General features: G+C 40.8%; 1 protein-coding gene across 5 annotated transcripts; it reads right to left on the reverse strand.

Annotated features, from left to right (window-relative positions):
* Positions 1-2,469: 2,469 nt before the first annotated feature.
* Positions 2,470-24,298, reverse strand: MAP9 (microtubule associated protein 9). 5 transcript variants are annotated; one of them, XR_014882800.1, is made up of 11 exons: positions 24,163-24,298; positions 22,675-22,780; positions 21,826-22,073; positions 21,041-21,096; positions 20,376-20,541; positions 19,596-19,685; positions 18,735-18,896; positions 17,979-18,124; positions 16,266-16,398; positions 6,485-8,659; positions 3,717-6,396 (listed from the first exon to the last, which is right to left on the reverse strand). XR_014882800.1 is itself a non-coding variant. In XM_085221981.1 (10 exons), exons 1-10 carry the CDS (start codon positions 24,187-24,189, stop codon positions 2,869-2,871), a joined length of 1,254 nt encoding a protein of 417 aa, XP_085078107.1. In that variant the 5' UTR covers positions 24,190-24,298; the 3' UTR covers positions 2,470-2,868. The 5 variants fall into 5 exon arrangements, 4 of the variants coding, with proteins under 4 accessions (XP_085078107.1, XP_031408856.2, XP_085078109.1 ...); XM_085221981.1 differs by lacking the exons at positions 3,717-6,396; positions 6,485-8,659 and adding an exon at positions 2,470-2,988; XM_031552996.2 differs by having other exon boundaries at positions 3,717-8,659.
* Positions 24,299-25,074: the final 776 nt, after the last annotated feature.

The following is a 25,074-nucleotide window of genomic DNA, read 5'->3' on the forward strand; positions in this document are numbered from 1 at the left end:
TTGCTGAAGTATTTTCACTACCTTTCAGGGGCAATCTAGGCCTCTTGCTGGAGCAGTGAAGATGCGTGCACTAATTCTTGGCTGCATGCTTTGCTGAAGATGAGCAATACTCAGTTACTGCATTGGAGCATTGGACTGTGGTGAAAGATCACCCACTTTCTAAAGAGCAAATATTTAAACAGTGCCAGCTGTGACTGCAGCAGGTCCTGCTCACAGCAAATCCCGATCCAGCATGAGCAGAGGAATTTGCCCAACTTGTGGCAGATTGGGAAAGTTTCATTCAGCCTACAGTGAAGAGAGAGACCTATACAAAACTCCACTGGCCTGTCTTGTCCTTACATCCTTGCTCTGTTTTACCCCATCATGGAGAGGCGGAAGAGCAAGGACTCTCCTACACAGAGTTAAATTCTCCCCACTCTTTCTCTTATGACTGCTTTAAGAAATAGAATTGATTATTTAAAGCAACTATCTGCATAAGAAAAGGTGAAAGGAACTATAAGGAGCATAGAGTAAAGGATATTTAATTTGCAAATCACCAGATAGTCTTTGCAAAGCATGGTTGGTCGGTACATGAAGCCCAGAGCTATTTATTATTCCTGCTGTTATCAGCTCCCATTGCACTTATGCCATTTGCACATAACCTCTCTCAAGTGATACTCAGTAAGCCAGAAAAGCGTTGCCCTTGAAAATCAGGTGTCATTATCACGTGCCCTTGCACTGTATAAGCTACTAATACACAGAGCCATTTGCAAAAAGCATTTCTCTAACACAGTCTTCCTACATTTTATTGATTCACATGAGGAATAGAAACTTTAGGCAGAATGACATCTCTGCTGTGGTGAAAGTTAACAGCTTGATGCTGTACCATCTGTTTAAGGGAAAAAAATAAGTATCATGTTGATGTTAGGGCATAATTCTATAATAGTACTTTACACTGTGTGCCAGTACTGAAGACAGTTGCTCTTCGAGCAGATTGATCTCTTCTGGAGGTGCTGCGTGGCAGCAAAAATGGACAGAATTATTTAGTATCTTAAGCAGGAAAGACAGGAAATCATGTTATGTTGGAGAAAGGAAGCCAAAGGATGCTTGACAACACAGTCAGCAGAAAAGTGAACAGAAAAAATGAGCACACTGCCTTTGGCTGCTGAAAGGAAGACAGTGATAAAGGGCAGTAACTGACACAGTGTGAAACCAGACTGCCAGGAGCTGTGGATGCCGCTGCACCACAGCTGCTGGTCTGGAAGCCTCAGTGCCTGCCCATAGCCATCCTCTTCCTGCTTGAGCTTTTGCCTAAATGACTCTTACCTGTTTTTTGGGATGAGGAGTGTTCTGTGACAAGTCTGCTTTCCATTTGGCTTGTGCAGTACTCAGCACCATGTTCATAACCACCAGTGTTTCTACAAATGATGAATTTAATGATGACAGCACCGGTTGCTTTTATTTTCTCATTGGTATCCTCTCTTTTAGCCTGACAGCTAAAAATAAGTTTCTCTCTCAACCTTTCACAATGTAAGTTTTTCTCACCCCCATCTCAGTTGAGGATGATATTCTCGCCTTCAGTTGTAGGTGATCCAAACAATAACAGTTGTATCAACAAGGCTCCACTTAGGAAAAAGGTAAACCTGGGAAGGTGAGAAAGCTATCTTCAATGGTTTAACCTTGGCTGAGGCAAGTGCAGCTCACCTTTTGCCTACAGCTGTCAGTGGAAAGATGTTTCTGGCACAGGAGGGAATAGTAGATGCTCCATCCTGCACGTGCAGGGAGCAGAACTGGCAATGCCCAGAGTACACAAGAGCTCCTCACGGGAGCAGTTCTGCATACCTGCAGGGCTGTGTGACCAGGGTGGTAGACTAGGTGCTAAATCTGTACATCCTCAGTACAATTCAGTATAAGCACAAAAAACTGATAGAAATTCAGATGAGATAAAAAAGGCTTTTTTTCCCCACTATGTCATTTATCCTCCCAAATCGTTCAGATGTTTATTCAAGAAAGTGAATTGATAACAGTTTGAATAATTTTCCATCCTCTAGATTTCTTTTCCCCATTGTTCCTTAATTCATTTGCTGTAAAACAGCATATATGGGGAGGGTTGTTCAGCTGGTTAAAATGTGCAAAGGAAGATTTAAACCAACCAGGGTATTACTGTCATACGCACTGGGTACTGAAACAGTTAAACAGTGGAACATCCTACTTCACTTCTTGAGAGTTAATGATGCTTGAAAACAATGTTAGCCTTGTATCATTTTTTATCATCAAGGATGGGGCATCCCAGTTTATGAAAATGAATATATACTCATTTTATACTTCTCTTAATGAGAAAATGATTAACCTACAAAGGGATCATTTGCTTGTTCCTTAAATGAAGAATTGATGGAAAAACTTTCCACTGTTTGAGTCAGAATTTACTTAGAAATAAAACAATCACTGAAAAGGGCTATTCATAAACTAATGAGTAGTAGACAAGCAAAATACTTTGCAATATTAAGGGCTTTTATTGGCACTTTTCATCTGTTATGAGTGTAGGTGCTAAAATTACGTGTTATGTTGAAAGCACGCTTAACTGAGTACAGCCTGATAATATGAAGAGACTTGTTCACAGCTCAGGCTGGAACAGTGAGGTAAGAATTTCGCAATTGCTTATTATCCACTGAAGTCTAACCAATAAATCTCATTAGTATTTTAGAAATTGTTTTTTATGACCAGCAGTTCGGTGGGAATCGGATGGTGGAAGTATAAGTAGTGCTTGAAAGTGTTGGTCACCTAAAGGTGCTTACAACTAGAGCAGAGCTTTTGCATGGTTACAGAGATGAAGAAGCTCGGGTCATGGAATCCGATGGCAGCCGTGGTTGCAATGAGATTGCAAAGTTTTCAGTCCTGCAGGAAGTGAACAGGACAAATGGTAGAACTGCAGCTTCGGTCTTCAGTGCAAGAGTTGTCCTCCAAAATCATGGTATACTGGAAGGGCTGAAGTTCCTCCTTAATAAGGCACTGAAAAAGAATGTTTTAGACTCAGGTGAGTCAGTTCAACATGGAAATAACTGCATGGAATGTACCAGTTCTGCATACACAAACGAGGTAAGAGGATCTAATGGTTTTCTGTTCTGTGAATATGAAACAAAAGGTATCACAGAGACCAGTGCACAGCCCTTCTAATCCAGAACAAGGATCTTTAATGTAATCCTATTTCTTAGTTCAGCTGATTTATATAAATGTCCCCCTGCAGGGATAGTTTCTGAGAAAGGGGTAAGGCATTTCATCACGTGTCTGCATTTTGTCTGGACTGCTCTTGGTGAATAAATGTTTCAGGTTTTGGCAGGTCTGCACCACATAAAACCTTTTTTTTTTTTTTTTGGCTTAATTAGACCAACAATCTGTCCCTTTAGTGTGCCAGTGCAACAATTTAATGGCTGAATAAAACAATTGGGGAAAAAATGAGAAAATGAGAGTCACCAATGCCATTATTTCAAAACACTGGCATCCCCTAAGTGTATTTTTTTGCACTGGTGTGGCAGCACACAGTGAGGATCAGTGAGCTGGAGGAGAGGGTGCTGTGTTAGAAGCTGTCACCTGCATAGGATACATGTCCAAGGCTATCTCTTGTATTAACAATGATAAAAGCAGAGGCTGTGCTTAGGGATATTGCCCAGTTCCCTTACACGTAGAAAAGGTTTAAGTAAACTGTTACATCCACAAACCAGATGAACACATTGACCTCATTATATTAAAATATACTTTATTAATAAATAACAAAATAATTTTCCCATTATCAATTAACAAGTTAAATAGGATTTGCACAGAAACATTTTTTATAAATTACTGTACACACCTGTACACCTGAGCTCCACGTTTTCCTAAATCTTCCTATAACGTGTCTGAAAATTAGACTAAGATTGGAACATCTTATTACAAAGGACAAACATGGAATTCTATCAACTTCTTCTGTGCATCTACAAATCTTGAGCATTTTTTCCTCACTGAGAAGCTGTGAATTTCTGTGGGTTTGGAGTACATCACTGCTATGAAGCATGTCACCTACATCTTCCCACTTATACCTTCTGACAAAATTTTTCCATCCAATCAGCAAAAGGCTTATAAGCAGTAAAGCACAGTATTCAGCTTGGCAACAGGCATATGAGAAACCCTATTCCAGACTTGCCATTACCTCTAATGTTTTTTCATTTGCATCTCTCAGCTGCAAGGCTGTGAGTACAGAGACCTATCTTACTTGCTCTGGCTAGACACTGCAAAAATAAAGATCTAGGTGATCGTGCAACCCAACTTTCACACAGGCTGCACACTTTGCCTCAGTCTCTCCTGAGGGCAGCTGTACAACAAACTCTGCTGTCTGCTATACATTTTTATCTTCCCATGAAATTATACAGCTATATAGTTTCCTGACTCACTAAACCTGAACTTCAGGCTTCTAGTAGTGCCAGAAGCCTAGCAGACAATGATGCACATCACTGCTGTAGCCTAGAGGCATGAATTCATTCTTTATCTTTTTCCCCATAAAATTTGTGTGGGTTAATTCCGAGCTGGCATTTCACTTGGATTTTGCTTGTGCTGTAGTTCTGTTACTCTCCTGCTGGTATATGTAATTTTATCCTGCTTCTTGGGTTGTCCACTGAAGTTGCTCTCAACTTCTTCAGAGTTTCTGCAGGCAGTAAACTTCTGCTTTCTCTCTGGCTATCAATATTGTCACTGTCATATCACTACTGCTGGAAAAAATATCTGACTGCTGACTTGTAACAGGTAGTCCAGTCATAGCCAGGGCCAGAGTTTATGAAAATCCTGTATTCACTTGTCTGTGTTATCAGCATATAACCAAAGGATGGTGTCACAAAGCCTCCTATTTCCGCTATAAATTCCTTAGTAGAACAAAAACTGTTCCAGCCACAATATGTTAGGGTGAGCAGTCTGATAACAGGAGGTGAGGAACAAATAAAAGCATAAGAGCCAAGTCAAATACAATTATTCTTTGAGGAAGAAGACGACCTGGAAGCAAGAGACAGGACCAGCAGAGACCTGCTGAAATGTTCCAATACAGAGCAGGGTTACATACATGAGTCTACCTACCGTTCTAACATCCTACCTGCTTCTGTCAAACTTTGACAAAGCTTGAAATACGAATTCAAGGAATGATGAACAGAACCACATTCAACAATAAGGAAATGAAATATCCTTCTAATTTCACTTTTACATCCCAATTGTCACCTGTATAGCATTATGCCAATAGAAACTGTTATGGAGAAAATAAATCCTCAGTGCCTCTCACTAAAACATAACAAACAAGCAAGAAACCTCTGGAACTAAAGAGATTCCTTTGTTTGACAGTCTTGTGCTTTTTTTGTCAGGAGATGCTGCAGTATTACATGAAATACAGAATTAGTGAGCATCTCAGTAATTTATAAACAACACAAGTTTGAATGAAAAAGGGAAAGCCACCTTCTCAAATGGTCCTATCACTTCCCAAGGAGACTGTCAGTCTTAACAGGAGTAAGATTCTCATTTAAGAAAATACATCTTACAGATAGGAACTTGGGTGGTTGCTTTTTTTTTTCTTCTTCCCTGATTTTTATGTTAATACTCACTTAAGGAACAGATCTGGAGTGATTATTGAAATTCACATAAGAAGATACCTAGATAACAGCTTCCATTTGGATAGCAGTAAAGAAGTGATTTGAAGAGCTCTGAAGATCCTCAGTCTTCCCATTGTTTCCAAAATAGTGAGGCAAGCAGCAATAAAAAACAAACAAAACAACAACAACAAAAAAAAGAATTTTAACAAGTTACTAGGCTCAATAGCGATGATTAAAATGAGTCTGGGAGGGATTTGATTATGAAAAAACAACCACTGAAGTCTTAATTCAGTTCCAGATAAGTCATTTCAGTGCCTAAGACTGCCTCATAAGACTACCACTGTTCTGCACTGAAGTTTCTATGTAAGATTTTGTATGAATTGCAAAACATGGTATTAAAAAAGCATTTCCAGTAGGAAATGGGAAATTCTTGGAATATATGCAAATACCTGAAATATAATCAACACCGACAGTCTTAAGCACACTGCATCGGTTCCAGTTAGTTCTTCTACACCACAGCTACCTGCTTTTGGCCTCATGAAAAGCAGTTTCTACACAATGTAGCTTTAAATTAAAAGTTATTTTTCTAAATTACCACAGTGTAATAGGACCCTGAAGCTGTAGATGTGCGTGAGAGGAGCAGATTCCATCCCACTGTAACAGGAGAACAAGTCTGAGCCCTCCTCATGAAACAGAATGTATATAAGTCCATGGGGCTGGATGATATCCATCCTAGGGTTCTGAGAGACATGGCTGGTGTAGTTGCTGAGCCCCTCTCCATCATATTTGAAAAATCATGGCTGTCTGGTAAAGTCCCCTGTGACAGGGAAAAGGAAAAAGATTACTCTCATTTTTAAGAAAGGGAGAAAGGAAGACCTGGGGAACTACAGGTCGGTGAGCCTCACCTCTGTGCATGGGAAGATCATGCAGAAGCTATGTTAAGGCACATATGAGACAAAGAGGTGATCCGAGACAGTCAGCACAGCTTCACCAAGGGCAGGTCGTGCCTGACCAATCTAGTGGCCTTCTGTGATGGAGTGACAGCATCAGTGGATGGGGGAAGGGCAATGGATGTCATCTACCTGGACTTCTGCAAAGCCTTTGACATGGTCCCTCAGCACATCCTTCTCTCTAAATTGGAGAGGTGTGGATTTGAAGGATGAACTTTTCAGTGGATGTTGGCTGGACACAGCCACAGGGTTGTGATCAATGGTTCTGTGTCAGGGTGCAGGCCGGTCACAAGCGGTGTCCCTCAGGGGTCGGTCTTGGGACCGGTGCTCTTCAACATCTTCATCAATGACAGATGATGGCATCGAGTGCACCCTCAGCAAGTTTGCAGGTGACACCAAGCTGAGCGGTGCAGTCGATGCATTGGAGGGAAGGAAAGCCATCCAGAGGGACCAGGACAGGATGGAGAAGTGGGCCCATGTGAACCTAATGAGGTTCAACAGGACCAAGTGCAGGGTGTTTCAGTTGGGTCGGGGCAATGCCAGGTATTTCTACAGACTGGGGGAAGATCTCCTCGAGAGAAGCCCTGCGGAGAAGGACTTGGGGGTCCTGGTGGACCAGAAGCTGGACATGAATCAGCCACTAAGATGATCAGAGGGCTGGAGCACCACTCCTATGAGGAAAGATTGAGAGAACTGGGCTTGTTTAGCTTAGAGAAGACAAGGATCCAGGGAGACCTCATTGTGGCCTGCCAGTACTTGAAGGGAGCACGTGAACCAGAGAGGGAATGGCTGTTTACAAGGGTGGATAGTGATAGGACAATGATAGGACAAGGGGAAATAGTCTTAAACTGAGACAGGGGAGGTTTAGGTTGGATATTAGGAGGAGTTTTTCCCCCAGAGGGTGGTGAGGCACTGGAACAGGTTGCCCAAGGAGGTTGTGGATGCCCCATCCCTGGAGGCATTCAAGGCCAGGCTGGATGTGGCTCTGGGCAGCCTGGTCTGGTGATTGGTGACCCTGCACCCAGTGGGGGGGGTTGAAACTACATGATCATTGTGGTCCTTTTCAACCCAGGCCAATCTATGATTCTACAATAATCTAAAAATTAATCGTGCTCTCTGTAGTTTGTATCTTCATGCATGAAAACAACATTCTTACGCCATACTCCTGGTTTAGCCTCATACCTCTGTTTTGCAAGACAGTCAACATCATCTCCCCATCCTCCCTGTTTCACTCAGCAGCTCTTCCAGACTTAATCCCCCAGTCTCATCTTCCTTGTGGCAGAATCATTCCTGATCACAAACACCATTCTCACCTACCACACGTGAACCATCTCTCAACTACTCACTCAAAATGGGTTTTGCAGATGAAGGAAGAGAAGCAATACAAGCACGTCATCAGGCATTAACATCCTTGCATCTTGCACACATAGGTAGGCTCCCTGGCCTGTACTTTCCCTTTTCTTGAATACTGTGTTTATTATCTGTTTATCATCATTTAATTGTTTATAAATAGATTGAGACTCACATTTTCTGAATGGACATGGAAGCGTTTTCATTTTTTCCTGATTCTGAAAGCATCTAGTTGCAAGTGACCACTCATTTTGAGTAACAATTGTCATTACTACTGCTGAATAGTAATACATTCTAGTAATGTAAGCATAATTGTTCTGCTAAGTAAGCTGCCACTCACTGGGTAAAAAAAAAACAAAAAAAAACAACAACAGAGTCTAGCCTCACATCTCTTGATTATACACTTTCACCAAGACGGAATGGAGTAACACAACATTTAACAAAACTAAGTTAAATGCAGAATTACAAAAATTAGTGCATTTGTTAATATCATGGAATAGGACAACTAACCTACTTCAACTCCAGAGATCAAATAAATTAAAAAGAAAGGATACAACATCTATCATGGATTCAGTAAAAAACAGCTGTTACTGAAATAACAGACTAATCTTGAGAGCATAAGCAGATCATCTTTTCCTACAGAGGACAATAGGTTGCTCAGTAGTTCTTTGTATAGGTGACTTTGCCAGGTGGGATCCATGGAAAAGGCACTTCATTCCTATGCACAGCATGGAGATTCTTCTGCTTCTTCTGAATTTGCTCTTTCCTCAACATGTTTCCCTGAGAACAAAACATTATGTCAAATAAAAGAACTCTAGCAACTGAAAAGTCAGAATTATTGCTGCATCTTTCACATGAAGTTAAAACACAATAGAGATTTGCCATTTGGAGCTTCACACATCCCTCTAAGGATTCAGCCATGCACACTGCACAATGAAACACAGAGGCATTGTAACATGTGATGTTATCTGCAGGTGAAGTGACAGTCTCATGGATGAGATGGCTTTGTGTGCCTTCTAAACTAAAAACACAAGAGAAGACCTGGTGAATTAAGTACTACGTCTGTCTTGAATTGTGGCAATTGGACAGATCAGTACAATAGGAAAGGCATTACAACAAAGGTGTGATAACAAAAGGCACAACAGAGAGGTGCTATAAAGGAAGGAGACTTCTCAACTGTATCAGAAGATTCTAGGTTTGCAGGGAAAAGCTTAACTAACAAACGATCTTCAGAAAGAGATCCTTCCCAGTGGCAGTCAGCCCTTAGATGAGGTCTAAGAGAGGTGCAGCCAGGCTCCACCCCTTCCAGTCACACAGCTGAATTGCCTTCACCTGAGCTCCCAGGGCTGACCCAGTCCTTTCCCAGGTGCTCAATCAGTGGTTCAGGCTGTGCCTCAACAGTTCCCATACACTCCACCCCTTCACAGCATGAACCAATGACTGAGCCAGCTGGAGGGTGAGCCTTCCCTACTGCAGGGATCCAACATACCCTAACACACAGTTGCCCATCGCGATGCAGGTTGACTCAATGTAAGACAGGTGATGATTGGTTTGTGGTTGAGGTTCATGTTCTCTCGTGGGCCAGTGCTTGATGGTGTTACTGGAGGCATGCAGTTGTTTGCTGCAGGTCCATCCTATGTCCCATCAGTCCCACATAAGCTATCACCAGGTGTTATTCTTGACCTCACAGCGATGCTGGAGCACTTCAGTGGCATTTCACTCCTTCCGGTGATCCTAGAGACTCAAAGACTCACAGAGAGTAGTACAGATGTTTCAGAGGTACCAGGAGGGGAAGGTCTGCCCTCCAGGGCAAAATACAGGCTGTATTCCTATCCTGGGTCAACACTTCATCTTACACTGGGGCATGTCCCAGCCACCTGTACACACCCTTTGGCCAGATATCTGTGGCTGCATAACTGTATCAGGCACCAAAGGGGGTCCTGATCTGCCACAGAGACATGAGGAGGGGCCCCTTAGCAATGAAGACCAGGGTGTTGACTACAACCACTGCAGGCCATGCACCTATTACCAGGTGAATGACTGATTCCCCAACCTCAATAATCTCCCCCAGGGTGCAAATGGGCCACACCATTTTGGTCTTATTTGCACCTCCCAAGGCAATTCTGTTGGTGCCATTCTATGGGTACCTGGTTCCAGATTGTCAGGGACAGGAAGCAGGTTATTTTCATTGCCAATTTGGGGTCTTATCCAACCATCGGTGCCCGTAATTTGGATCCTAAGCAGGGAAGCCCATGTAGTCTGTAGCATTTTCAGGGCACTGAGTCTGCCGTCTCTAGTGCTTTCAATCAATCATACTGTATCTTTCTTCTGCTCCATGCCAGACCTGAGACCAGAACCCAGTGGGGGTCCAAACAGAACTCTGGCGTTGCCACAGGCCCCAGCCAAACCCATCCTGAGTTACATGGACTTCTAGTTCGGCTGGAAGGGTGAGATCAAATACACCCAATGCCAGGGCTTGTTTAACTGCCAGTTTGACCTGTTGGAAAGCCTCGTGTTCCATTCTCCTCCAGTCCCGCAGTTGCCCCTTTTTCATGAACCTGTATAATGGTCTCAGCAGCTGTGCTAAGTGAGGTATAAAGGAACACCAATGTCCCAACATACCTAAAAACTCCTGCAGCTGCTTTGGTGTTGTAGGGACTGGGAATGCCTGAACCTTATCTGTTAAAGCACTGGGCAGTACTTTGGTTTTTCCTGACCAAACTGCCCCCAGGAATTTCACAGACAGGCCCGGACCTTGCACCTTCTGAGGATTTAGAGCCCATCCTCTTTCTTCCAGTCAATGTATCTGCCACCTGTCCTACTGCCCCCAGTGAGTCAGACGTCAACAAGAGATCATCAATACAGTGATAGAAACTAACATTATTAGGCTTTTCCCAATTAGCCAGGTCACACACCACTAGATTACGGCAATATGTTGGTGCATGCACGTACCCGTGACAGGACCTGAAAGGTCCACTGCCTGCCTCCCCATGTAAACGCAAACTGGTCTTGTGATTCTTCAGCAATTGGAATACTGAAGCATGCATTTGCCAAATCTAGGACACAGCGATTGGTTTTTATCTCAATGTGTCCATTAAGGAGGAGATATGGGGTATGGCAGCATGATCAGGCAGTGTGACCTTATTTAATTCTCTGTAAACTACTGTCATTCTCCATGTTCCATCTGACTTTCACACTGGCCATATGGGAGAATTATGCAGGCTACACGCAGGTCCTATAATCTCAACTTCCTGCTGCAAGGAAGTGCATTCACCAACCTACTGTCATAACTTAGTGGCACATGACCTAGTAGAGTGGAATAATCATAACAACATAAAACTGTACCACTATATTGCTGATCTCCTGTTGACATCTGACTCACTGGAGGCATTAGAAAAGGTGGCAGACTCATTGACTACTCCTTTGCAAAAGGAAGGGTGGGCTACAAATCCGCATAAAGTGCAAGGACCAGGCTTGTCGTTGAAATTTCTGGGTGTAGTTTGGTCAGGAAAGACCAAAGTACTACCTAGTGAAATAACAGACAAGGTTCTTGCATTTCAAGTCCCCACCATGCCAAGGCAGTTGCATGAATTTTTGGGTATATTAAGATACTGGCGTTCCTTTATACCCCATCCAGTGCAGCTGCTGAGGCCTTTGTATTGACTTATGAAGAAAGGGCAAAAATAGGACGGGGGAGAACAGAATTAGCTTTCCAGCAAGCAAAACTAGCTGTTAAACAGGCCTAGGCACTGGGTATATTTGATTCCACCCTTCCAGTCAAACTAGACATCCATGCAACTCAGGATGGGTTCAGCAGGGGCCTATGGCAGCATCAAAATTCCTTTGGAACCCGTTGGGTTCTGGTCTCAGGTTTGGCATTGAGCAGAAGAAAGGTACAGTATGATTGAAAAACAGTTACTGGCTACTTACACCGCTACAGGCGGTAGAGCCAATAACCCAAACAGCTGAGGTCACAGTTAAGACCACCCTGCCAGTTCAGGGGTAGGTGAAAGATCTGACCCACCTTCCTAAGACGGGGGTGGCCCAAGAACAAACATTGGCACAATGGGTCGCCTATCTTAGCCCAAGGAGCAGTCTGTCTTCATCACCACTGAAAGAACAACTCCAGAAGATCCAAGGCCCAGTGATGTATCACAGGGATGCACTAAAAGAAACACTGGTCACTCCACCAGAGAAGAGTCCCATTCAGGACGGGAAATATCCCATTCCTGAAGATGCCTGGTATATGGATGGGTCCAGCAAGGGCAACCCCGAGCAAGTGGAGATCAGTGGCATACCATCCCTGCACTGAAACAATCTGGTTTGACGGGGGGATGGTCAGAGCAGCCAATGGGCAGAACTGCAAGCTGTGTGGATGGTTATATCCAAGGAACCTGGTGATGGTATCCTGAATATCTGCACAGATAGCTGGGCTGTGTGCCATGGGCTCACTCTCTGGATTGCACAGTGGGCCACCAAGGAACGGACTATCCATGCCTGATCAATCTGGAGCAGAGATACGTAGTTTGACATATGCCACATGATTAAACACAAGACTGTATGTGTCTACTACACTTCTGGTCACCAACCCCTTCAGTCACAGGGAAATGATGAAGCTGACACACTGGCCCGAATTTGATGGGTTGAGAATTCACCATCTGAGAACACCTCACGCTGGTTACACAGCCTGCAGATATCATGCTCAACCTCCAGTTTTCATCAGTAAGGGAACCTTAATCATGTCTCTGTGGCAAATCTGGACTTCTCCCTTCGTACCTGATATAGGTATGCATCCTCAGATATCAAGCCAAAGGGTACAGATGGCTGGGACATGCCTCAGCACAAGCCAAAGTGCTGACACAGGACAGAAATGGGGACTATATCTTGCTGCGGAGGGCAGACCTACTCTTCTGGTATCTCTGAAACATCTATGCTACTCCCTGTGAGTCTCTTTGTGTCCACAGGATCACCAAGAAGAGCAACATGACACCAAGATGCTCCAGTCTCACTATAAGATCAGTGTGACACCTGGTGGTGGACTATATGGGAATGAAGGAATGTGAGCTGAACCTTCTGTGGTCCAAGCAACAATGCACCACCAGGAGAACCACTGAGTACTAGGAACATGAACCTCAATCAAGAATCAATCATCAATCATCTTATATTTTGTCAATCCACACCGTAAGAGGCGAATTGCACAAAGCACTGCGGCATATTGGATCACCATAATGGAAAGGGCTTACCTTCTTCCTGCTCAATCATTGCCGTGAAAGGCTGGAGTGTAGCAGAAATGCTAAGTCACAGCTTGAAACAGTGATTGAGCACCTGGTGGGAAGGCTGGGCCAATCCAGGGGAGCTCAGGTGCACTGCATGCACCTGAGTGACTGGAAGGGGTGGAAACAGGATCTACCCCTTCCCACACCTCATTTGAGGTTGGAAGGGAGGTGAGGGCATCTCTTGCTGGAGATCCCTGCCTACCTGAGGCTTTCCAAAAGGTAAGCAGCTCTTTATTTGTATTCTTGCAGCTGCTGCATTTGGGCTTATTCTCATTTGCTGTAGCCATACTTTTGTCATTCTGTTTTCTATCCCATTATATCATTACTCCTGGAAATTCCTAAGATCACAGACTCTTAAAGGCTGGAAAACATCTTTAGAGATCATCTAGTCCAGCTCCCTGTTAAAGCGAGAGCAGACTGCACAGGAAAGTGACCTGCTTTTTTTTTTTTTTTTTTTTTCCTGTTAGTCATACTGAGAAGACAATTAGTGAGATGAAGGAACAGATAGGTAAATGGGTGTAGACATGCTATTGTGAAAGAGGGAGCTAGAGAGAAATCTTTCATTAAAAACTTACTAATACTAGCTATACTTGGGTTATGTACAAAAAATAAACGTATAAAATATTCTGAAATATCAGCTCTGTTGCTAGTGCTTTTAACCCGTGACCTCCAGGTTTTTTTTTTTTATGTAAATCTTAAGATCCCATTCAGTTAAGAATACCTGGTCTGGCTAAACCAGCACACAATTATTTCATGTTATTACTTGTGAAACTGATCAGTTTCACAAGTAGGCCAGGTTTGCATGAAGAAGTAATATCAGTTAGTAAAACTAGCAATACAGAACAATTAATCTATTAAATAATATTATCTCTGTAGAACTGTATCTTCCTGGACTATAAGAGACAACTAAGATAAACTCAATGAGCACTGTAAGATTCTGACTCTTTTCTACCATCCTGAACTTTTGCCTCCCTCCTCCTTTCAGAGAGATCTTCCTTGGTTGCATGTAACTAGTGTTGCCTTTGGTTTTTCAAATTATTTCAAGATATTTTTTTCAGGAATTCTTAGAGGGAACTGATTAGCTTCCCTAAAGGAAAAGAAATCTGTAATGCCAGCCATGACATTTAATAAAACCAAAAATAAAGACAACAAAGACAACATATGAGCAAGCAGTTCAGATAGACTTTAGAAGAGTATTCTGTATTACTATGCTGTATGATTCGTGTTTCTCTTGGGAGTATTTTCACGGATCCTGCAAATGTATTTTCACAAAAATTTTGTCATATTCTACCAATTATAGAATCTGGATCTATGTTTGACATTGAAAGATACATTCAGACAGGCAAATAGAAACTCACTAAAAAAAATAAGCCTTGTTGTAGCAGTACTGGCAATTGCTTGGGGATTCAGATCTTAAGGAGAAATGTGCATATTTCATGTTTATAAAGCACTCTTTAATGAGCATATATTACAACACAGATTCACATATGAAAATTCCAAACCAAAAGTGAAGGTTAATTTTCCTATTCTTGTAGGGGACGTAACCTTACTGTATTAATTTTTGAGAATTGTTAATCTGAAAGAATGCACAGAGCAGCCCTTCAACACAACGAGGTCAGCATTTACCATGTGTAACAGAGAACATAACAAATCTGGGATATTTGCTTTTTTCTAGATTCTTACAGGCAGCAAAGAAGTCAAGCACACAATGAGAGGCCACATTCATGCATTCCTACAGCTATACTAGTGGAGGATAGTTTATGTATACAGAGCATACCTTGACAAAGCACTAGCTTCTACTGAAAACAAAATACTTCCTTCCTTTAGAACCAGAAATATTGGTTAACTAAGAAAGAATCTAACACTGGATACTAATCACTGGATAAAAATAAGCTGGAAAGCATAATACAAGTGGAACCAGAGAAAACATTTCTAACCAATGATTACAGAAATCAAGAGGTACACCAACAGGGGATGAGGACAAGTATAATCTTAAAAGACTCAAGACTTAGACTAAAAAGATCTGAAAATAAACAGGAAAGCATGTAGGCTGCTGCTGTTTATTTATGTAGCTGAGAATTTATGAGTTAGCTAAATAAAAGATGATTACCCTTTAAAAGGTATCCCACACCTGTACAGCTGCAGTCTGTCTCAGTTGTTAAATAAGCCCAGTTAAAAAAAGAAAAAAAGTGAAAACCTACTTGAGACTCTGGAAAAGGATTCCTTTTTAGGCTATCAATGGTGTAAGCAAGCTGCTGCAAGGATCTTACACCAGCTGAGCTGCAAGATTCCATTCTTATGAATGGGAAGAACAGTGCCCTTACATATAGACTGTATGCCACAAATCACAAAGAAGAAAGACAACACAAGAAATGCTTTCAAAAAAAAAAAAAAAAAACCCTCAGAAGTCAACATGCTGAATGTCTGTGTCATAGAGTAGGCATGGAAAAAGCAGGTATTTGTTTAACCAGCAAGTCATACAACTGTCAAGAAAACAGTTTATGCTAAGATTATCAGCAAACTCTCCTAATTTGTGTAAGGAAAACCCTATTTCCTTAATGTGGGGATGAGACCTCTAGATTAATTTAAAGCTTAACAACTTGGACTAAAGTTTGCTGTTGTAGGGAAAACATAAATGGCAGCATTAGTTTCATGCTTTCTAGTCAATGAAAATCTCAAACTTTAGTAAAGTGGCTTTTATCAATTTTGTGGCACAGAATTCTCCACTTCAAATGTTTTCTCAAATGTGAACGTATACACTGTTGCAACTGGTACTGCTGCTAGGTTTTGCTGGTTGTGTGGTGTAGTGAGCTAGCCCTTCAGAGGTGGCTGCTCCTGACAAAGAATAGAAGAAAATACTATGGAATGCAAAACTCCAAGTCACGTAAGTAGGGAAAACAGATTTTTCATATATGCCAAAGTTCCAGCACATCATACTTGATTATTTTGTTTAAGAAGTTTTGGGGACTAGCTATGTAGTACTGCCATCATCTGGTCTCTCCCTGTAACACTACAAAAAAAAACCAGGAACACTAAAATGCGAAGTATTCACACTCATTACTACATTCATTTCTTTGATTTTTATACCATGTAAAACATGTATATATTACCAGCCATCTTTCATATTCTTCTCTGGCCATTTTATCTTTTTCATCCTTCTCTGCCTGTTGTATTTCTTTTTTTCTTCTCTCTATGACTTTTTCTGCCTTCTTCTGTTTCATATATTCTTTCTTTTTATCATTCCTGTGAAAAGGATGAACAGGAAACCATTTTTCAACAATCTAAATGCCATATCTGCCATAGACTGATTAACTAAATTGATTTCAAAGAGCTATCTTATGCATTTAATAGCAGATTAACAATAAGTATGCGTAAAATCTTTGATGCTCATCTTCATGCATGATATCACCAAGATATATGTAGCTTGCTCTGAAAGTAGTGTCTCCTATTTATTTCCATAGAATCAGCAGTTACTGTTGAGTCATGGCCTGAACCACTGATTGAGCACCTGGGGAAAGGTCCCAGTCAGCCCTGGGAGCTCAGGGCTGTGTAACTGGAAGGGGTGGAGCCTGGCTGCACCTCTCTTAGACCCCATTTAAGGGCTGACTGCCACTGGGGAAGGATCTCTGGTTGGAGATCCCTCCCTTGTGCAGTCTTTCCTGCGAGCCTAGATCTTTGGAGATGTGTGAGCTCCTTTATTTCTCCTTTGTAACACCATTCCATCTGCACTAGTCCCTTTGCTGTTATACTCCTGTATCAACCCTCTACTGCATTAATCTTTCCAATTGTAACTGATACAAAAAAGCACAATCACTATTTGATACAGCAAATTCTCAGCTACAGGATGCTATTTAGTAACACAGTCACCACCAATAGCCAACTGGTGCAGATGAGCTGACTGAGACGCTATTTGCTCTGTGGTGTGACAGCTGTGCACGGTTGTCCAGAAACGTGGCTTGTCTTTTACAATGCTGTTGCCATGGCTGAAACACACCACCTACCCCTCACTGTGCCCACATCCAGTGTTTGGTCACTGGGTGCCATTTTTTCCTCATGCAGGAATTCAGTGACATACCTTTGCTTCATACACACTTTCATGTCAGATGCCATTTTGTCAGTCTGCCCCTCTGCTGCCATCTGTCACACAGCAACAACATGTAATGATATATTGGTGGGAACATTCAAACTCTACTGCCATACCACCAACATCAACTTCTGGCTTTGCTGGCCAACACACCAAAATAGGGGGGCACTACTTTTGGAACAGCCCTCATACATGAACTTAATCTTCTATCTATTATGATATCATCTCATCTATACTACTTTCTTTCTTATGTTATCATATGAAAATATAAGAGTTGTGCAGGTAATAGTAAGTTGCCCACGTAAGTCTCTGAAGACTCTTGGCTTCTAAAACTAACAAAGAATTTCTCCAGCAGATGGATCTTATTTGCTTTTAAATGCACCTACATTCATATACTGTGCTACAAAAGCTTGAAGAAAGATCTACCTCCCTTCCTACTGCTTAGTAATGAAGCACAGTGTTAGTCATATAAGACTTAACACTACGTGAATCCTACTTATCAGTTGCTGTATCTCTGCCAGGGCTGAGACAGCTGTCTTTTGTGGAAGAAAGAGTCTAAGTCACTAAAAATGAAAGAGCCACAGGCTGTTCTCACAGCTGTACTTATTAGCTCTGAGTGAAAAGCTCATTCCCAACCATGCCACTGTTCCTCAGTCAATAGCATATCAAACTATTAACTACAGACAACCAGTTAAGCAAAATTTTGGACACTGATAGACCAAAACCCAAAAGGAGGTACCATTTTTCAACTGCTGATATGCTGTCTCTCTTCTTTTCTGCAGCTAATTCCTCTTCTTTTTTCTTCCTGATTCTTTCAGACTGTTCTTCCTGTCTGCCTTTCTCTCTCAAATATTCTATTTTTTTCTCTTTCCATTTTTCAAATGCCTACAGAAAATAATGATTAATTAGCAATCTTATCCCTCATCTCTGTGTCAATACTCTTCATTTATTCAGAATTATTTTTTTTATCTATACTTTCAAATTTTGGAATATTTACTTGCTGCATTGCTCAGAAGGGAATTTCACTTTATCTAAAATGAGTAAATTATTTTCCCCCTTTGCCTATGTATACATATGGAGTTCATTTCATGTTCAGCTGACAGAATATAAATACAAAAAAATGCCTGTTTGCATATTAATGTTATACAGCAAAAAAGACAGAACTGCTTAAGGAAGGGATCTTAAAAATCATCTAGTTCCAACCCCAAAATGAAGCTGTTTCTACTCCTGCACCCATCTCAGATGTCTATAGGAGGACACACTGCCTCTGAATCCTCATAGTATGGAAACCACCACCTCAGGGCTGCAGGGACCTTCTGAAGTAGCTGCATATTTTCAACAGAACAGAATCTCACAGTACTCCATTCAAAGACTAACCATGTTCAGATTTTGGAATTCACTTCATTTCCATCTCTTGCTGGATTAACCAAGTTATCCTCAGCCTCAATTCCCTATACCACATCTGAAATACGTTTATCTACAAACTTCACATTACCTTCTGTGCTGCTTCTGCTCTCTCTGCATTCTGTTCTGCTGCTTCCTTTTCCTTAAGTTTCTCAAGCTTCTTTTTTTCATTCAACTTCTTTGCTTCTCTTGCTTTCATTGCTTTCCAGGATTTAAAAGATGCATTTGCTTCCTCTCTTTTAACAGCTTCTTTCTAGATCAAAAATACCATTCTCAATTTAAGTTCATTTGAATATAAAATACAACTATAATTGAAAACATTTGCTTTGAATTAATTCTCATGTACAAATTAATATAATAAACAAAGAAATGGAAATAGATTTGTAGAAAACACTCCAAATAAAGTATGAACTATACAATTCTATGCTCATTTTTAACTTAATTTACTCAAATTTATATAAACTTATATAAACTACTCCTGCAAAGTGTGTGGAAGAACATGAAATACATATTAAATGCTCAAAAGGAAAGCCTGTTTAATACTGAAAAAACAGATCCACAAACTACACATTCAAAAGGTAGAAAAGTATCCCTTGAGATACTGAGCAAACTCATTTTCCAACAGAAGATATGTTAGAACTTAACACTAGAATGGATGAGCACCCTGAGGTCTTTGTGAACAAACTTGAACACTTCTAATAGAACTGGTGTGAAGCACGTATGTTTGTACGTTTCTGCAGGAAATCACTAGTACTCTTTAGAACAATCATAACTAGGACATGTTATGTCCACTTTGTTTGTTTGTTATGCCACTTTGTTTCAACTCAGTCTATTCTAGAGAAAACCAGTAACCTTATAATAGGAGAGTGATGTAATTTGCAGAAAGTCAACACACTTTAAAAAAAATAATGATAGTTTGTCTGCTTCACTTAAATCAGGAGTGCAAACAAACCTTTTCAGTATCATTCCTCAGCTCTTCAGCTTTTTTCTTTTCAGTTCTCTTTAATTCCAGTAGAAAGGCTCTTTTTTTTTCCATCCAGTTCTGTAAGAATCATTGGAAGACATATATTTTGAAGTGTTTTTAAGCTGTAACTCAGTAAGTTCCATGTGCAACAACTGAATATTATTAGAGCAGTACCAGTATAATGACCACCAAAATGACTTCCAATTCTTTTGCTTGCTGCTGCAGTAATTAATCCATGTGGAAAAAGTAAGCTGTGGTTCAAATCACACTGATCTAAGCACCTCTGGCACATGTTTTTTTCATGTTCAAAAATGCTTAAGAATCTACAATAATAGCTACAAGTACAGAAAAACCTTATGGACCTTTAAAGTCTTTTAAAAATATAAAATGAAATTCTACACAGAATACATAGATTACTGTTCCAGAGAGAATGCAGATGTGTTTTTATTTTTAAAGGAATCTTAAACTACTTACTTTTGCTCAAGAAAAAGTAAAAATAAAGGAAATCATCTTATGTATCTGAGAATAATCTGACATAACAATAAATTATAAAACACTGCATACCTTTCATTTAGTTTATTAGTTCATAATTTGATGAGAAAACGTGATCAACAGAAGAAAAGGATTATTATATGTAAGCATATGCAAGTAACATCATTAGAAAGACTGACTTAACAAAAGTAAGCGTTGCTGGATCCTCTAACCAGACCTTTATATGCATAGGGGTTTTTTTTGTTTGTTTTTGTTGTTGTTGTTGTTAAGATCTACCTGGAAAACAGCTGCTCGCAAACTGTCTGCTCTGTCAAATTCTGTATTGTTCTTCTGCAAGTGTTTCTCCTCTAATACCTTTAACGTTCCCAAATAGTGAGGTGGAACAGTTGTAGCTGATGGAACAGGTTTCACTTTTTCCTTTAAGTGTGCAGAAGGCAGAAACCTATGAAGACATAGACATTATAAAGACCCTTCTATTTATTGTAACTGATAGCAAGTAATGTTCCTTTTTTTCCACCAGAAATTACTGTGGCTGTAGCCGCACTTGTGTGGGGACAGGAAAAGAAGGAAGCCTGTTTTCTTTGGACAGCTTATTATTGACAAAACAATTCGTTACTCAACATATTCAGACCAACAGCATTTACAAGCTCCTTATACTCTCACCTATTAAATTAAAAAATGCTTAAAACCTGTCAAGATACCATGGGCTGGACTCACTGGTGAAGATATTAGCACAAGCTCCTTATTGACAGTGGCAAAAAACTTGAAGTCTAATTTTAGCAAGAATTACAATAACATGCCTCATCTTCTCTCGACAGATGGCCAGAGGTTGTTAGCAATTAAGAAACTGCTGATAGAAGATGAGTGCAAAGTGATACTGTCATATTACTTACATATACCCTACGCCCTGCAAACTGTGATGTGTAGTATAATCCTCTTACTTGCAAGACGAGGATTTTGAGCTCTGAAGAACTGCTTTCATTGTCCCACTTTGTTTCTAAGAAACAAAAAAGAAAGGGAAAATTGTAGTCTCTCGGGTAACAGAACTAGAGTATGATGACACGGATTTTGAAGGCTAACATGTTAAATATGTTAATATGCCAAATATATACACAAAAATAGCACAGATACAGTACAGGCTACAAAAGTTTTTTAAAAAAAAGAAACAAAACCAAACACCTTTTGGAATGTTTGGAACAGTATTTAGTACGTATAGTTTAGAGACACAAAGGAATAAAAACAACCTGGCTGAGCAGTAGGATTCCCTGCTACAACAACAGTTAACTGTTTTCAATATTTAGCTTCAGCAGTTACAGACATCCATGCATTTTCTTTCTTACAGTAAGGCCTAAGGTGCTTTGTATCTTATTTGTTAATCAAGTCATGCAATGGATTCCATTCTCTGCCAACATATGCTGCTCATTTCAACTCAGAATAGAGATTTGACATTTTTACTTCAATAAGGTTATTAAACTCAGACTTAAAAACACATATTTCACTAACTTTAACACTTTTAAACTAATAGTGCAAAAAGTGTTCCTTCAGAAAGGTATTCCCTACGTCTTCCTTAAAAATAAACATAATTTATGTGAGCCTTGGGTCCAGAAGTTTTATAAGCAGAGTTTTAAACACTGAAGGAACCAACAATAAATTCATTTACAGAACCTTTCACTGCATTTCTAGGACGTTTATCTGAACAAAGGTAAAAATGCACACAAAAAAATACCTGCCCAGAATCCTTTGAAGTGTTCTTCATCTCCCCACAGTTAGACTGACCATCTACTGATAATTCTTGTATTGTAGCAGTTACTACTGGCTCTTGCACAATTCTCTCCTTGTATGAGCTGTCATCTGTTGACCTCTCTAACTTTGTTTTCTCGTGTACTGTGGTGGTCATTGCCACTATCACAGCAGCAGGTTTGCTATTATCCTCCACTGACAGTTTCATGTCACTGTTGATATCTTTCTTCTCATCTAGCGGAAGTAAACAGATTAAGTGGGCACATTCACTTAGACAACATATGAACAAAATTCTGTAGCACAGAAATAACAATACTGAGAAACTAAAAACATTTGGACAATTTATTTTCTGTATACATCCTCATAAGAACAATATGGACTAATGACAACAGCAATCATTTACACTGAAACATACGATTGGACTGGCAACATAAAAGCTTTAGCAAATGTTACAGAATGTAAGAGAGTCAGAACAGCCAAATTTCCCAATTTTCTCTCCACTCAACGACATTTCTAGTGCAGCAATCAAAAAATAAGAGCCACTTCAATCACTTAAGAACTCTTCTGACATCTAATCAACTACCACTTTCATAGACACAGTTCTACCATATTTTGCAAACACAGCTTCTAAATGCCTGGGACAATACTGGACTTAGACATAACTACAAGAATAAGGCCAGGCCCTTCAAAGAAGCAGAATACAAGGAGACACAAGGGCAAGAGAGTAGAAAGGTAATTAAGAAAACTGACAATTTTAAGACTTGTATTGGAATCTTAGATGCTATTAAGGCATAAGCAATGACACCCATCTGGTTTTTACATACTTAAGTCCTACCTTTTTCAGGTGGTGTTTCTCCACGCAGTAATGAATTGGAGTCTCCAGATCTCTCATTGTGGGGAGTAGAGGAAGATGATGGTGAAGTACTTTCTAGATGTGGACCCTTAGATCAGAAAGTGGCAAATAAACAAGTGGGCAATTCGTAACAATTGAGAACTATTTGAGTTCAAAATACACTGATAGAATGTTTCTTCAGAACTCTCTAAGTCCTGGTACTGTCTTATATTCAGAGAAATCAAACCAATCAATAGATTTCTTAAAGGCTGCAAAATATCACAGAATCCTGTTTCTTGTTAGAAATAAAAATAATGATGTTCTCTTATTTGCCCTCACCATAAGAATACTACCGGCAAAAACTTCTCCCCACTCTTATTTTTCTTTCAGAAAATTTTGATAGCTAAATGAAAGTTACTATCAAAAGCTTCCAATGTAAATTGTAAAAATAAAATAAAATAAGCACGTACATTCTTCATTTGCACTCCTACTTCAGGACCAGAGTTTCTGGCAAGCACAGTTTTCTTGGGTGAGGCTCTGGCATTCAGAGTAGCTACGGACAACGGTGTCCAAAACGAAGACAATACATTTCTAGGAGTTATTTTTCTTTCTGACCTACTAAGCTCAATGTCCTTCGCGTGACCAACTTTTCCCAACACACTTCTTGGTTGAGCTGATGTTTTATAACAGCCACCTAGCGAAGGAACATTGACATTCTCAGATGAAAATGGTTACTATGGTTTAACTTGCATCTAACTAAATACATGTTAGTTTGGATTATTTTGTGAAGATAGATTCAACCATTTTCAGTTAAATAAGTATTTAAATAATAGTACATTCTATCTTAACATGGTGGGGGGGGGGGGATATAAACAGCTATATAAACTTACTTGCATTTTTTGAGGAAGTTTAAGGGAAGTTTCTAACATTATCACTAAACAACTAAACAGATGATCTAGAAACTTTGCTTTTCTGTTGACTGTTATCTCTGTGCATATGTTGAAACTACATGTAAGAACTCATCTAAGACAGTTAGAATTATTTCCATAACCATAAATTAGAGCATTTATCTCACTGTCACAAAGAAACCTTTCTGTCATCTTGCTTAACTCCCTCTATCTACTAGAGAAGACACAAAGGGAAGATTGCACTGCACAGTGCAGAACAGAAAAACCCCAGGCAGAAGGAGACGGCACGAGAAACGCGATCAGAGGAGGGCTTCGGGGCACGTCCACCCCCGTCAGTGACGCTCCCCTAAGCCAGCCGCTGAGCAGTAGGACTACAGCAACAACACCGACGCGCTTTCTTGGCTTGCGCACCCTTAGCTTTGGTTTCTTTTCCTTTCCATGCCGCGACACTTGCGCCCCTTTTAATACGAGAGCATCAACTGCTTCTTGTAGCAGTTCTGAAACAGTTTTGCAAATAACTTTCGCGTAGAAGATTCACAGCCAACTCAGCGCCCACACCCTCCGCACCCCGCCGCCGGCTCACCTCAGCCGAGGCACCGTCCCCCGACATGGCGGCTGCCGCCCGCCCCTTCCGCTGCGCTCTGTGAGCAGACAAAGGAGGCAGGGCGGGCGGGCTCGGCGGGCTGCGCGGGGCGGGTGAGAGTTCGAGGCACGCCCTGCTGGAGGAAGCTGAAATAGGACACGATTAGAACGTAAAAGCAATAAAGAAGAAGTCTGCGCGTTCTTTCTCTGTGGCAGCGTAAGAGCGACTGCTGCTGCAAGGCAAAATTCTCTCCAGTGACGACATCTGAGGGGCTCATTTTATTAAACTCCAGAAGGTGGCAGCAAAATATTTTCAGACAAAATACCTGGTTTATTTGTGATGTGTCCACTTGAATTATTTGGGTTTCTTTCGTCTTAATAATAATGTATGTGGCACTTTTAGAAAGACATTGCATTCATTTAAAACAGTTTTCCAGCTTTGCATGCTCTAAACGGAAGGGATCTTATTATTACCTTATTTATGTTTTTTGTCAGAACACATGAGAATCAGGGCTACGTCTGGCAGTCTTAGCTCAGACAAAACAGCATAGGGAGCATATAAACAGGAGGGGGAATGGATGTTTGTGAGGGTGGATGGTGACAGAACAAGGGGGAATGGTTTTAAAATGAGCCAGGGGAGGTTTAGGTTGGATATTAGGAGGCAGTTTTTCCCCCAGAGGGTGGTGAGGCACTGGAACAGGTTGTCCAAGGAGGCTGTGGATGCCCCATCCCTGGAGGCATTCAAGGCCAGGCTGGATGTGGCTCTGGGCAGCCTGGGCGGCTGGTTGGCGACCTGCACACAGCAGGGGTTTGGGACTGGATGGTCATTATGGTCCTTTTCAACCCAGGCTGTTCTATGATTCTATGATAAAATCCCACTGACACCCACTGAGATGAGTGGAGTTTATTCCTA

This window comes from Meleagris gallopavo, chromosome 4, assembly GCF_905368555.1.
Source record: "Meleagris gallopavo chromosome 4, MGAL_WU_HG_1.1, whole genome shotgun sequence".
NCBI classification, from domain to species: domain Eukaryota; kingdom Metazoa; phylum Chordata; class Aves; order Galliformes; family Phasianidae; genus Meleagris; species Meleagris gallopavo.